The sequence below is a fragment of the Mirounga leonina genome, unplaced genomic scaffold (genome assembly GCF_011800145.1).
Source record: "Mirounga leonina isolate KUSES-001 unplaced genomic scaffold, KU_Mleo_1.0 Mir_170, whole genome shotgun sequence".
In the NCBI taxonomy this organism is placed as follows: Eukaryota; Metazoa; Chordata; class Mammalia; order Carnivora; family Phocidae; genus Mirounga; species Mirounga leonina.
Window position 1 is genome coordinate 22,780,948 of NW_023270433.1, and position 13,906 is coordinate 22,794,853.

Consider the following 13,906-nt stretch of genomic DNA (forward strand, 5'->3'; position numbering starts at 1 on the left):
TAAAATACAGGATGCCCAGTTAAATCTGAATTTCAGATAAACACGTAATTTTTTGGTATGAAAGTGTGTCCCATGCAATAACTGGGCATCCTATATTTTTAGTTGCTAAATGTGGTAACACTCATAGGGGTTAGGGAAGAAAGGGGCCAGCCTGGAGCAGAAGGTAATTATTGGAGCAAAATGAGAATTTATAGGTCTAGGAGGGGTACTTGTTATGAAAGAGTTACCCACCAGAAATTGGGAACCCCAGTTTCCTGTTCTGGTTAAAGTCAGGGTGCAAGGTGGGGGGCAGGCAGAACAACTTACATGCCAGTGTTTGGAGGAGCTTAAAACCAGTGCTTCTGGGAATACTGGAGGCTGACAGAACTGTCTGCATCCTGATTATGTCGGTGGTTACACAAATCTGCACGTGTTAAAATTCAGAGAAGTAAGGGCGCCTGGGTGGCTCAGTCAGTTAAACATCTGACTTTTGATTTCCGCTCAGGACAGGATCTCAGGGTCATGAGGTCAGACTCCGTGCTGGTTGTGGAGTCTGCTTAAGAGTCTCTCCTCTCCCTCTGCCCCTCCCCCCTCAAAAAAATTCAGAGAAGTATACATCAAAAAGGTCACATGTGCTCTGTTAATTTTCTTTTAAAGAGCGCTTTCAGTTGTTATGTCTTACAGAGAATTCACGAGTTCATCCAGCAAGCTGCATAAGGAACTGGTTTAGATAGCAGTCCTGACTCTAACCCGAGACTAAGGTTCTCTTACAGGGTCCCCATCCCCGAGGGCCCTTGGAGGGTTTCTGACAGGCCCACCCACCAATCTGCCCAACATGCCTAAACATATCTGCATCTCACTTAGCTTTAAGCTGTAACACTACCACCCTGTCACCTCCTCATACTCCTGGCAATTAAATAAAATATGCTGTGAAAGGCAGAAGTAGAAAGCTGGTGGCCTGGGGGGGTGGGGGGGGGGCGGGGGGGGCGATTGGGATGGGAAATGAATCCAGCCCACACTGTGTTAAAATCTCATTATGTTTGGTTTGGCCCACACAGTGTTTAAATCGTTGTGAACATTTAAACATCAACAGACTTCCTTCAAAAGCTGGATTTCCAGGTTCTTTTAAAAAAGCAGAAGATCCTGGGCATGTGCTCCCACAAAGTACCAGTCAACTAGGGTTGTGTGCTGTCTACCCCTGAGGAGCCCACCCTCTCTGGGTCACCACAATCTCAAGAGCTCAGCCATTGTGTCAACCTGGCAATCCATACACATCTGGGTTTTTAACACCACGCATGCAGCCGGGTGTCTGGCACATGGGAAGCTCTCAGGAACTGGGAGACCCCTCCTCCCTTCCCCTAAAAAAAGCAATGGGATGAAGTTGCCATAGTTTACTTTTTTTTTTTTTTTTTAAGATTTTATTTATTTGGGCGCCTGGGTGGCTCAGTTGGTTAAGCGACTGCCTTCGGCTCAGGTCATGATCCTGGAGTCCCTGGATCGAGTCCCGCATCGGGCTCCCTGCTCGGCAGGGAGGCTGCTTCTCCCGCTGACCCTCCCCCCTCTCATGTGCTCTCTTTCGCATTCTCTCTGTCTCAAATAAATAAATAAAATCTTTAAAAAAAAAAAGATTTTATTTATTTGACAGAGAGAGACACAGAGAGAGAGGGAACACAAGCAGGCAGAGTGGGAGAGGGAGAAGCAGGCTTCCCAGAGCAGGGAGCCCGATGCGGGGTTCAATCCCAGGACCCTGGGATCATGACCTGAGCCGAAGGCAGACGCCCAACACCTGAGCCACCCAGTTTACTTGTTTTTAGAGCCCTGGGGTGCCCTGTCTCCCTACAGGGGAGGTGTTCCACACCTGCCCCTCCTCTGCTAAGGCAGTCTACTTCCAGCTTTTCTCTGTGGACCCAGACTTAGGGCAGACAGAGAGCTGGAATCACCCAGAGGCAGTAGGAGCGGACATGTCCAGACAGAGATGATGGTGGAAGGTGGGGGGGGGGGGGTAGCTGAGCAATTGAAATTACTTTCCCCTTCTCCTCCTCTTTTCTGTGTTGGTCAGAGTGAGTACTTTTCTTCCTTCTCCCCTCTCAGATCCAATACTGATCAGGTATCTATCACTCTCACTGCAAGGTGAATAAGGATGGAGGTGATCAGGCTACTAGAGTCTAATTTCTAGTAGTTGGTGGCATTAGAGAGTATATCCTAGCCTCCAGGCCCTGCTCTGCCTTTTGACTCATCCTCACCAGACATATCCCACCAACTGTTAAATATCATTCAGCATCCAGGGCGCCTGGGTGGCTCAGTCGTTAAGCGTCTGTCTTCAGCTCAGGTCATGATTGCAGGGTCCTGGGATCGAGCCCCGCGTCGGGCTCCCTGCTCAGCGGGAAGCCTATTTCTCCCTCTCCCGCTCCCCCTGCTTGTGTTCCCTCTCTCGCTGTGTCTCTCTCTGTCAAATAAATTAATTAAAAAATCTTAAAAAATATATATCCTTCAGCTTCCATTGCGAGTTTTATTTGATGAATAGCACTACGTGTTGAACACATATGCTCAGACTTTACTATTCATGAACAAGGCTGCCTGTATAGCATCTGGTAAAGAAAAATGGGGCCCTCAGAGGCTCATCACTATCCCACAGGGTATTTTTGTTAGCCTGGATAAGCAGTGTTTCCTTCCAGGGTCACTCATGTTAGCTTCAAGCTTTTCAGATTTTTTTTAACTGATCTTTTTTTCCAGCTTTATTGAAGTATGATTGACAAGTAAGAATTATATATATTTACAGTGTGCATAATGTTTTGATATACATATATACTGTGAAATGATTATCACGATCAACGTAATTAATATATCCATCACCTCACATAGTTGCCATTTGTGTGTGTGTGTGTATGTGTGATGATAACACATGAGATCTACTCTCTTAGCAAATTTCCAGTATATAACACATTATCATGAACCTTAGTCATCATGTTATACATTAGGTCTTCTGAACTTACTCATCTTCTAACTTAAAGTTGTACTCTTGATTAATATCCTCCCTTTGCCCCCACCTCCCAACCCCAAATAAAAGCCATTCCACTCTGTATTACTATAAGTGTGACTTTTTTTTTTTTTTTTTAGATTTCAAGTATAAGTGAGATCACACAGTATCTGTCTTTCTGCATCTGGTTTATTTCATGTAGCATAATGCCTTTATGGTCCATCCATGCTGTCACTAACGGCAGAACTTCCTTTTTTAAGGCTGAATAATACGCCATTATAATATATACCATATTTTCTTTATCCATTCATCTGACAACGGACACTTAGGTTTTTCCATGTCTTGGCTATTGTAGATAATGCTGCAATGAATATAGAGGTGCAGCTATCTCCTCAAAGTAGTGATTTTATTTCCTCTGGATCTACACCCAAGAGCTAGAATTAGATTGCTGGACCACCTGGCAGGTCTATTTTTAATTTCTTGAGGAACTGCTCTACTCTTTTCGGCTTTTCAGGTCATACATGCCTCACAGTCCCACTGGAACAAGGAAACTTTTGTAGCACTTCCCACCCCATTAGAAGCGGCAGGTATTATCAGCCCAAGTTGGCAAATCAGGCCATAGAAACTCAAGTGTTTGAGACCAACCAGAAGCCCCAGAGAAGGCTCTATGCCTCCCGGCCAAGAGGCCCATCTCCTAGATCCCAGCTTCTCTCTCACATCACAGATGGGACACGCATACTCTCAGAGCTGCCCAAATCCTGGAGCCCTGTGTGCTATTCACTGGCCTCAAAATTGTCACCATTTTTGCTCAAACTCAGATAAAGAAGATCCCCTGCTTACTACCAAAGGGGTTAAGTTTTCAAGCATATGTTTTTCTCTTAAGAATAACATTTTTTTATAACCCTCAAAGTTTTAAGTTTCAGCTCTGAATTTAAAAATAAAGTGAATACTCAGATGACTGGTTATAATTTAGAAGAGAGGGGGAAATCCCACCCACCTAGAATAGTAAGTAAACCAGTATAATTCAGCAAAAAAGTAGGGGCAGGTTTTACAACTGCCCTGAAGACATTTCATAGGGCACAGACTGTCAAGAGCCTAGTATCCCGCAGGGTAATGAACTCAGCTGCGGGGCGGGGCATGATGGGCGGGAAGATGCGTCCTGAGGTCTGACCCACAGCCTTTTCATCTACAAGTAGGGCTTTTCTCTTGGGAATGCATATGGCTCTTCTTTCCCCTTCCATCTTATGCAAGGGAAAGGTACCAGGTTCGCTATTCCCATCTTCTGGCTAAGCTCATGTGATGCAACAGAAGCTAGGGTCAAAGACTAACCGCAAAGCATTTTTTATATCCGTTCAAGCATTATGTAAAATAGGCTATAGGTTGTCTCTGTCTGTCTTTCTCCCTCTCTCATGAACCTAGTAATCTCCTTTTGAAGATTTTAAGCCAACAAGAAACGAAGGGAAAACACTGACATAAGAATTCACCAAGGGCAAATGTAGCTCCAGCACATACAACCCCACACAAACCTCAGCTTCTGCTGGCATTTCCTGTCAGAAATAGGTCTCAGCTGTGCAGTATTCTCCCAAACCCACAGCACTCATGTGCGAACATTCCACTGCAAAGTATCCCTCACTGGGCAGCCATCACCCACAATCCGTCCGTGTTCTCTTGGGCCTCGTCCTGTACAGTGCGGCCTCTGTGCATTGTGTTTTAGGACAGAGAAGAGTCTGGGTGAGCCTGAATCCTTCTGCACGTGAAGGGTTGGTTCAGACAATGGATGCTATAAGTCAGGGTGATGGAAGCTTGTACGACATCTTTGCGAGAATAAACTTCTCTTTGATATGCCAGTGACAAGCTATGCCCGTGTGCACACAGACTGGCTTAGAAGGATCATTAACCACCATCGAGTAAATGAGTCTCAGTTGCGGCTCATCCCGGATCCTACTAGAGTTGCCACGTGAGAAGCAGATGTATCACAAATCCGGCATGGGGGTTGGAGGGGTTGATCGCCTGCTAGGCTATGGGACCTCTCCATCTACAGCGCTGTAATAGGTACCATGCGCCTCTCAAAGGCATCCTACTGTACAGCTGGGTATCTACGCCACTGCATGACTTCTTGTCTCACTGAGGTGTCCCCTACGTGAATTTTGTGGCCTATAGTTTTAATCAGCCAGTCCCATGCATACCCTTCAAACAGGTGTCTTCAAGTGACCAAGAGACAGAAATTTCATTATATTTAAATCAGTTAAAACAACTACCCAAACAGAGACCTCTTCTTGATCAGCCTCTTGATGTGAGAGGAACACACTGCATCACTTTCAAACTGAGCTTTGTTTAGGCTCCCACTGACTGAGACTGAATTTGGTCTTTTATTCCCCTTTGCCTCTTGAAGATATCCACACCACACAAACCCCTGGACATGTCACAATGGGCACGTGGCACTGATGAAGACCCAGGCCGCCATCATCCTTTCCCATTAATCTTCTATCCCTTTGCCAGGGTTCTCCACTTGTGTTCCCCAGAACAGCAGCTGCAGCTGGGGACAGCATATCCCGGGAACTTATTAGAAATCCAAGTTCTCAGACCCACCCCGGACCTAGGGATTTAAACACCCTGCGAGTGGGGGCCAGCAACCTGTGTTTTAAGGAGCTCTCGGGTGATCCTAATGCATTAAAGTTTGAGAATCACCATTCTACACCTTGCCTGGCAAAATGTCTGTGCCCAATGGCAGTTGCCACTATTACCCAAAGTCCTAAGCCCTGCTGGGTCTCCCTACACTGTTTATTATGTGAGGCTGGTAATAAACTGATATCATATAAACACCCTGGGTGATTTATGTGAGAGGCTCAGATCTGTATACCTTGTTCCTAAAAATTCTTCTAGAACAGGAATTCCCCACCTCAAGGTACTGACTGTCTAAAATTTTTCTGTTAATTTTGAGAGAGCAATCACCCACCAAGGTGTGAATATTCTGGGTTACAAAAATGTTAGTGATTACCAAAAGCTCACTTAATATAAAAAGATACAGCAAATGCACACTGTTCTTCCAACAATCCAAACATTTGGGCACCAAACTCACAAAGCCCTGGTGAAAATACACCCTGATTTTCTAACATTATGAAACACCTACAGGGTGCTGGACGTACTACTTCACAGTATCCTCACGAAACCCAAATAAGTCCATGCATAAGAAAAGCACATCGTAAAGTTCAAAGCTCTACCTACATCTGGAGGTCACAAAAGGTTGACCTGTTGACCCAAAGGAATTTTGTTGTGTCCAGAAATTTTTTTTAAAGTTTTGAAATTAGTTCTTTCTTAAATGGGAGATCTCACATTTTCAAAAAGCAGATTTCTTACTTCTCTAGAAGATGAGTGGATGTGACAACATAGAACTCACATCCTCACACGGTATAAATTCACTGGATCCTAACTGAGAAGTGGCATCTGCTCTCCAGGTCCTCACTGCTGCCCCCTCAGCCTCGATGTTACACGTTGGCCCCTGGAGCCTTTAAATATGCAACTCCTATCCACTATAAACAATGCTTTTCCCTGTTATTATTAGTATCTATTACTAGAAATGCTCATGTAGCTACTATGTTCATCTGAAATTTCCAAGCTTGGCAAAAATGTTGAAGTTAATAGAATTCCATTTTCCCTTCTTTGTGTCCATTTTCTGTTTAAAGATCCATGAGTTATGATTCCTTGATTCACTTATAATTAGAGAACTTTGGCTGAATGCTTTCTGAGTCCTTGCTCTGAGCATGTCCCATGAAGTTTCTCAAATAACCTTCACAACAATTCCATGAGATAGGTATTATCATTATCCCCATCTTACTGATAAGGAAAACGAGGGACAGTGAGGTCATACAGATACTAAAAGAAAAGTCAGGACTTGAGCCAAGGCTTTCGGACCCCAGAAGCCTTGCTTCTAACTCGCCAGGCCGTGTGAGGCACACCAGCCCAGGGGACCACTGTCTCCCTGCAGCAGTGCCCATTTGCTGTCTCCATCAATGTCACACCACATGATGATTATTGTCAAGCGAGTTGAACAACATTCCCAAAAGGGATCAGTGATGAATGCGGGTAGTTCAAAGGACCAACAGCAGGGGTCCCAAAAGTGTTGGGCAGCCCAGAAGAAATACAGAAGCACCAGTACTGAGCCCTGATTTCCCTTAAATATTGACAAATCATAACCCACAAGCCCCCCTGCTTGGCTTTTTTTATGATGACTTTTTAATGATGACTGCTATTCTTTCTCAGGGCCCTTGCCAGGGCAGCTGCTCTTTGTCCTGAGAGGCTAAAGCCTGAAATACTCAGAGGTCCAAATAAGTGGCCAGAGAGGTGTATGACCCTTGCACGGGTTTGTGTGAGGCCTGCCCGGGCACTCTCAGACCTGGCAATGACCCTAAACGAGCCCACGGTGGCTCCTATCTCCTGGGTGGCCCTGCAGACTCAGCTGGGGTGAAATCTTCCTCAGCACCAATATCCTGAGCAAACCATCATTTAGGTCTTAACAGGAAATTTTAGAAGCAGGGTATCACCCACATCTCTGAGATGGAGGACGATAGCAACGAGTGGCCAGGATCTTCAATTCTTCTTTCCTTTGCCAGCTACCTGCCAATGACACAAGTTCACAAGGGACATGTACGGGGATGGTCCCTTCAAGAATCGGGTTTTTTTGTTTTTGTTTTTGTTTTACTGTAGGGTTTGGGGTTTGGATCTCTAAATCCTCTGAGGGGTCCCTGACTTGGGAAGCTGGACTGGGCTGGATCACGTGGAAATTGCAGCCAGGACTTTTGCCCAGGCTATGCAGACCAACCTAAGTGGCCTGGATCAAATGCAGGCTGATTGGCACCCCAGCGCCTGGTCCCATATTCTAACCCTGGTGATATTCAAGGCCCTATCATCTCAAGGCAAGAAGAGGCAGTGAGACATGAATCCAAGGAAATGCCAAAAGTGTTTCTTTGCAAGTGCACGCTGAGCCAGCCTAAGCCACCCACCTAACATCCAGGCCTTCTTGGGACATAGAATGGGATCAGGTCGGAGCCACAGACCCACTAAACTGTGGGAGAGTTTCAAGACAGAGCGGAGGCCTAAGTGAGATCCCCAAAGGGGCAGATTTCATGGAGGCACATCCAGGCCCACATAACCACAAGCTCATCCCTCTCCTTCTGACCCTAGGACTCTAGCTCAGGAGGATCCTTGTGGCAGCCCCCAGTCTTATCAGGGTACCCCCTCCAAACTAGATGTGCCACTAATACAAGGAATCGGGAGTCAGGAGAGACTGGACTTAATACAACTCATCCACAGCTCACTTTGTGAGCTTGGATATCTCTGTATCCTCAACTGTGAAGTGAAGATACTGAGGCCTGCCCCACACAGCTCAGAATTAAGGTAACCTACGCAGGTGTCTGTATGTTGTAAGCCGGCGTACAGATACAAAAGATCATTTTTATTAGTCCACAGAGTGGGTTCTTATTAAATGACAAAATTCTCTAGAAAGCATGTGTAGGTTGGGTTGACCTTCCATATTTGTGAACATGCTCATGCTGGTCCCTGGTGGAGGCCGAGGCCTTGTCCACATGGCTCTGTGGGCTTTGACGCACGCTGACCTCTGCAACATGTACTTATCTTCCCACATGCCCAAGGAAGACCTTCTTCCTCTCGGACGTGCAGACATAACAACATCCTCTCCCAAAGCTGATTTCCATTGAGACACCATAGCTCCTTTCCCATGGGAGTGTTACTCATTCAGTTAGAAAGTACATCAGACATTTCTGTGCACTGAAACCCAGCTTGGAAGACTCTCAAAACAACGTGGGCCTCCTGGTTTGGCCTTTCCCAGTGCTACTGAATCAGCCTGCTTCTCCCTTGTTGGCTCCCACTGAGGCTGTTGGAACCACCTGCACAGTGTGCTCAGAGGAAAAGCGGAAGATTGCCACCATCTTGGGAGTAGCAATTCGGGGCAGTAGTCAATATAGGGGCTCCAGTGCCCTGAAGCATGGGTTCAAATTCTGGCCCTGACACCATCTGTTAATGCTGGGCTCTTTATCTATAAAATGTGGATAATATAGTAGTTCCTGCCTCATCAGTTTATTAGTATCAAATGACATTTATTAGTATTAAATGACATAATGTGTGTTAAAATGCACTTTCGTCTTATTACCGAGTTTGTGCCTTTAGCTACTGACTGAACTTCTTCATGCCTTTGGCTTTTCCTTTCTCATATTAACTGTTCCAAATAAATAATAATAGAACTAACGATAAACAAATAAATGCCTTCTGCTAATTAGGAAGGTTATTATGTAACATGTGATTTTACCCAGGCTTCAGGACTTGCTCCAGTACCTCCTCTCTGGGGAATGTTCCACAGCTCCTTGAGGTTAGTTTACCTGCTCCACGGGAGTGCTCATTTGCATAAGTACTCCTGGCACTGTACGGAATGGTTCATGTGTGTTTCTCCTTTCGATTATTAAAAACTTAAGGGTAAAAAAAAAAAAAAGCAGATCACACAGTGCCTTGCTGAATAGATAATGTTCAATAAATGGCAATTGTAGTATTATTCCTTGGAATTATTATTCACATTCATTCTGCTACAGAAACATTTTGCTGTCTCCTGAAATTACCACTTTGGGGGTGTCCTTACAGGTGGAAGGAGAGCCTGGGAGTAGAGAAAGTTGTCAAAGACGCACTTGCTCTTCTTTTGGCAAGAGGTAGGATGAGATCCATCTTTTCTCATTGATAAGGCTCTGGATTCAACTGGAAGATTCAATTAAAGTACCACAGTTTCTGAGTATTTCATTCCCTTGGGGTAAAAAAAAAAAATCCCAGATGACCATGTGACCAATGGGTCACAGGACATCTGTCCTTTCAGGTCATAAGTAAAAGGTAGTATCTTCCCTGTGATGGTTGAAACATGGGGACACTGACTTTTTGGTGTTGATAGTACCTTCCCAGAGGAGGCACACTTAAGTACCTGCTGAACGAATGGATGGATGAGTCCTCGGGTGACAGCTCTGCACCTGCACCTGAAGCAACTGGAGGAACTGATGCTGGACACAGCCCTGACCTTTAGTCAGAATTAAAGAGCAAAATGTAAAAGGCTATTCAGACTCTGTACTTCAAAGGTGTTGCCTCTAAGCCTCATGGTACAAGGCAGTGCTATGGACAGGAATCGGGGACTCGGGGATTCTGCCTCCATACCATCTAATGACAACCACATGCCAGGTACTTCATCTGTATCAGAGCTAAACCTTACAAGGAGCCCGTGGGTAGAATGTGTGAGCTCATTGTACAGATGAAGGAACAGCAGTCCAGACTAAAGACTGCCCACAACCCCACAGACTAGAGTCCTTGTCTGTCTGCTCCGCCTCTTAGAGAGGAACCCAAGTTGGCGAAGAGGTAAGGACTTGTTCTCTTCCTCTTTCACATTTCCAGACCTACTGCAGGAGTGCTAGGCTCTGGAGGCAGGCTTGGGGGCTTCCTCCTGACAGTCCCCTGAGAACTCTAGGAGGGCAGCAGAGAGAGGCAAGGTTTGCCAAGTTTGGAGAATGTGCATTAGGCCAAAGCATAGCACAGAACTATTTACTGATATGGTCGCAAGACCCGCTGATCTCTCTCATTTCTTTCTTTTTTTTTTTTAAAGATTTTATTTATTTATTTGAGAGAGAGAGAATGAGAGAGAGCACATGAGGGGGGGAGGGTCAGAGGGAGAAGCAGACTCCCTGCCAAGCAGGGAGCCCGATGCGGGACTCGATCCAGGGACTCCAGGATCATGACCTGAGCCGAAGGCAGTCGCTTAACCAACTGAGCCACCCAGGCGCCCAATCTCTCTCATTTCTTAAGTCTCTCTCTCTCTCTCTCTCTCTCTCTCAGTGTATCCAAACAAATAACCAACACGTATGTTAATGGAGACGGATATGTTCATGAGACTCATCAACACCTTCCTGGGTCCAGGACAAACTCAATTCCACAGCTGAACAGACACAAGTGTTTGTGTTTAGACTTATCATACACTCAAGAGAATTCTAAAAGACTGGTTTAATCTTTCTTGAAAATCCACTTGGCCCCTGCTGGGATTACCCAAACCCCTTTGGAAAGGGATGGCCCCAGTGTTAGCAGCTACTGGCTCCCCGTTCAGAGAGCAAGTCCTTTCACAAGGCTCAGCTGTTCCTCAGGCATCCAGGAAAGCTGCTCGCGCAAAGGCAGAAAACATGACAACTGTTGGAAACCCTCACACAGTCTATGGGAGCAACTGAAGGTTTTCTGGAGCAGCCCTATTATTCAGTTTCTATAAAACACCCACTAGCTACATGGCACCAATGACTGAATATCTCCATTCTTATCAAGTCCATGACACACAGGCCACACTGCCTTGCCACTAGCTTTAGAAAGCATAAACAACTTCATTAACCATCCAAATGCACATGCACAGAGGGACAGGGAAAAGAGAAAAAACAAACAAAAAAACCCCCAGCTTTCCTGAGTTCTGAAGGACCAAGTTCAAAGATTGCCCAACGAGCAAAATAAAAAACCCGTAGCATTTCAACACTGCCAACTAATGTCCCTCTCACTTCAGTGGTCAAGTCTCCAAGACATTTACAATTTGAAGACGTTGGTAGAGAGGATCTCAGTGCCCTGGGAACCATATCAAATGATTCTTTTAAAAAGAAGGGCCTGTATGCATTTTCCTCATGAAGAATCTGTCCAAAGGATTTTGAAAACACTTTAATATACTTTGCTTCCAAAACATTACACACTATTTCTCTGACAAATTTATATGTGTTTCCAGAGAACTCCTGGACCAAAAAAAAAAAAAAAAAAAAAAAAGGTACTTAGGTAGAAGAACGTCTGGAGCTTCTTTTATGCCAATATGTGAACAGACCTTCTCTTTTAATTGTTATTATTTCATATAGCAGCAGTAATCATTCCCTCATCTGCAAAGGAAATATATAATCCAGCTGTGGTGGCTCCAGTAAAAATACCACATCTGTGGATCATTGACAACACTGTGGCAAGATTGCTCAAATCTACACAGTCCCAGAAAGTTCTCTTTTTTACTCAAGATGCACAAGGGTACACTTTTCTCAAAGTGCATGTAAACTTTGCCAAAACTGGTTGCTCCTTTGTATCCTGATAATGGGTTTCAGATTGTCCACCCCCCGAAGAAGGATGCTCTCTTGGAATATTATGCCCAGGACCCAGTCGTTAGAAGTCCCCAGACCCCTCCAGAATGGAGGCTTGTGCCAATGTCCTTGTCAATATCAAAGAGCACAGGGAAAATGAACACCCCGGGTTTCAGGACCGCGGGGCTGGCGGTGGAGCTGACTGCTGGTTTCCCACTTAGGAGACCGAACAGCTTCCGCAGGAAGGGTGGCAGCCACTGTTCTGGTCGCCGTTCTCTCGTTTCTCCAGTGGATGCAGTCAGAGTAGGACCGATCACTGGGTGATGATATTCCAAGAATCGCCCCACCCCCACCCCCATGAGTCTGGTCTTTTCCCAAAGCCCAGTAGCCAGCATCTTATTTCTAAGCCAATCTTCCACATTCAAATCCCCAGCCCAAAGCGCGCCCTGGGGGTTTCTTTCCACAGACGTATAAAAGAAAAAGCGCGTAGCTGAGCCTTGACCGACTTTTATCCCCCAAACACATGCTGGAATGTCGATGGCCCCGAAACACTCGGGGTCCCCTTCCATCCCAGACAATAGAGCAAGAAAATAAAATGAAAGTGGACTTACTGCTATGGCTTGCAGCCTTTCCTTGTGCAACTCCGCCTCTGCCATCCTGGAGAAGGGCACACAGGGAGGGGGGGAAAGAAAGAAAAACAAGACACACGCTGTAGTCACCCCAGGAAATGGATGGGCACCCCGGGGGGCTGCGCTAGAAGCCCGGCGGAGAGCCGAGGGGCGGCCGGGATCCGCTGGGGGAGGGGGGCGGGTGGCGGGCAGAGCTGCGCGCACCGCTGGCTCACCGCGGCTCAGCCTCCGGCCCCAGCCCGCCCGGGCGCCTAGATGCGCCCCAGCGCCGCCGCGCCAGTCGGGGACGCGGGCCACCGGCAACCGCCGGGAGGGCGCGCCCGCCCCGCGCAGGTCCTCCGCCCTGACGTCTCGCCGCCTCGCTCCGCCCCTGGGGTGTGGGGGGACCTGCGGCCACCGCCCCCCGTGGCTCTAGGCGGGCAGGCGACGCCGGGCTGTCGCCGCGGGGGAGGTGGGGACCCTAAGGCGCCGACGGGGAGCGCGCGTGCGGGTGGGCACCTGGGGCGCGGGCGCACGGCGAGCGGCTAGGGCGCACGGCTGGCTCCGGGGTGGACGCGCGCTCTCTGTGGAGTCCGAGCAGGGCAAGGTGGCGCCAGTGCCAGCCAGCAGAGGGGCCTCTGGCAGAAAGCGGGCCCCAAGCACGTGCTGTGACGTGCGGGCTGTGGCCACCGAGTGTTCAGGCCGCCTTCTAGCGCGGGCCAGATGCTTGGGCTCCACGTGGTGACACTGCCAGTAGGGAAGGGCTGCCTCTCCCACATGCCTTAGATGGCAGTGTCCTCAAAGGTCAAGTGGGCAAGGGCAGGGGATAGCTCAACACAGGCTACCTCTATGTGAGGCCAAATGTGGCTTAGAAAGACAGCGGAGAGTCTGCAGTCTCTGGCGCTCGGCTAGGTGGGGCTTGACGAATCAGCTGTGAAAACGCGAGCAACTTGCCTACCCACTCTGAACCTCAGTTTCCTCATCTGAAAAATGGAGTGTGGTCAGTAATTAATGAGATTAAATATATAAAGGTGCTTTGTAAAGGGCAAACTGTTCTTATCGTTATCCTGTGACATTCTGGGTTGAAACTCTTTGAGAGTCTTTATTTCTCTACACAGTCTCTGAAAGGAAACATAGGATTGGGCCACTAAATGCTTTAGCTATTCCTTTAAACAGTACTAAAGTGCATCTTTTGTGACCGGCCCTGGGCTGAATGT

The 13,906-nt window shown here is 47.1% G+C and overlaps 1 protein-coding gene across 8 annotated transcripts in view; it reads right to left on the reverse strand.

The window, feature by feature from the left end:
* Positions 1-13,303, reverse strand: part of PALM2AKAP2 (PALM2 and AKAP2 fusion) — a 346,978-nt gene extending 333,675 nt beyond the window's left edge. For 5 of the 8 annotated variants that reach the window (XM_035016107.1, XM_035016103.1, XM_035016106.1 and 2 more), the window contains exon 1: positions 12,693-12,874. In XM_035016107.1, coding sequence (XP_034871998.1) covers positions 12,693-12,737 — 45 coding nt within the window. In that variant the 5' untranslated portion in view covers positions 12,738-12,874. Of the gene's footprint in view, positions 1-12,692; positions 12,875-13,208 lie in introns of those variants that run through there. The other 3 variants (XM_035016104.1, XM_035016105.1, XM_035016101.1) reach the window with 2 other exon arrangements.
* Between the last annotated feature and the right edge of the window lie 603 nt (positions 13,304-13,906).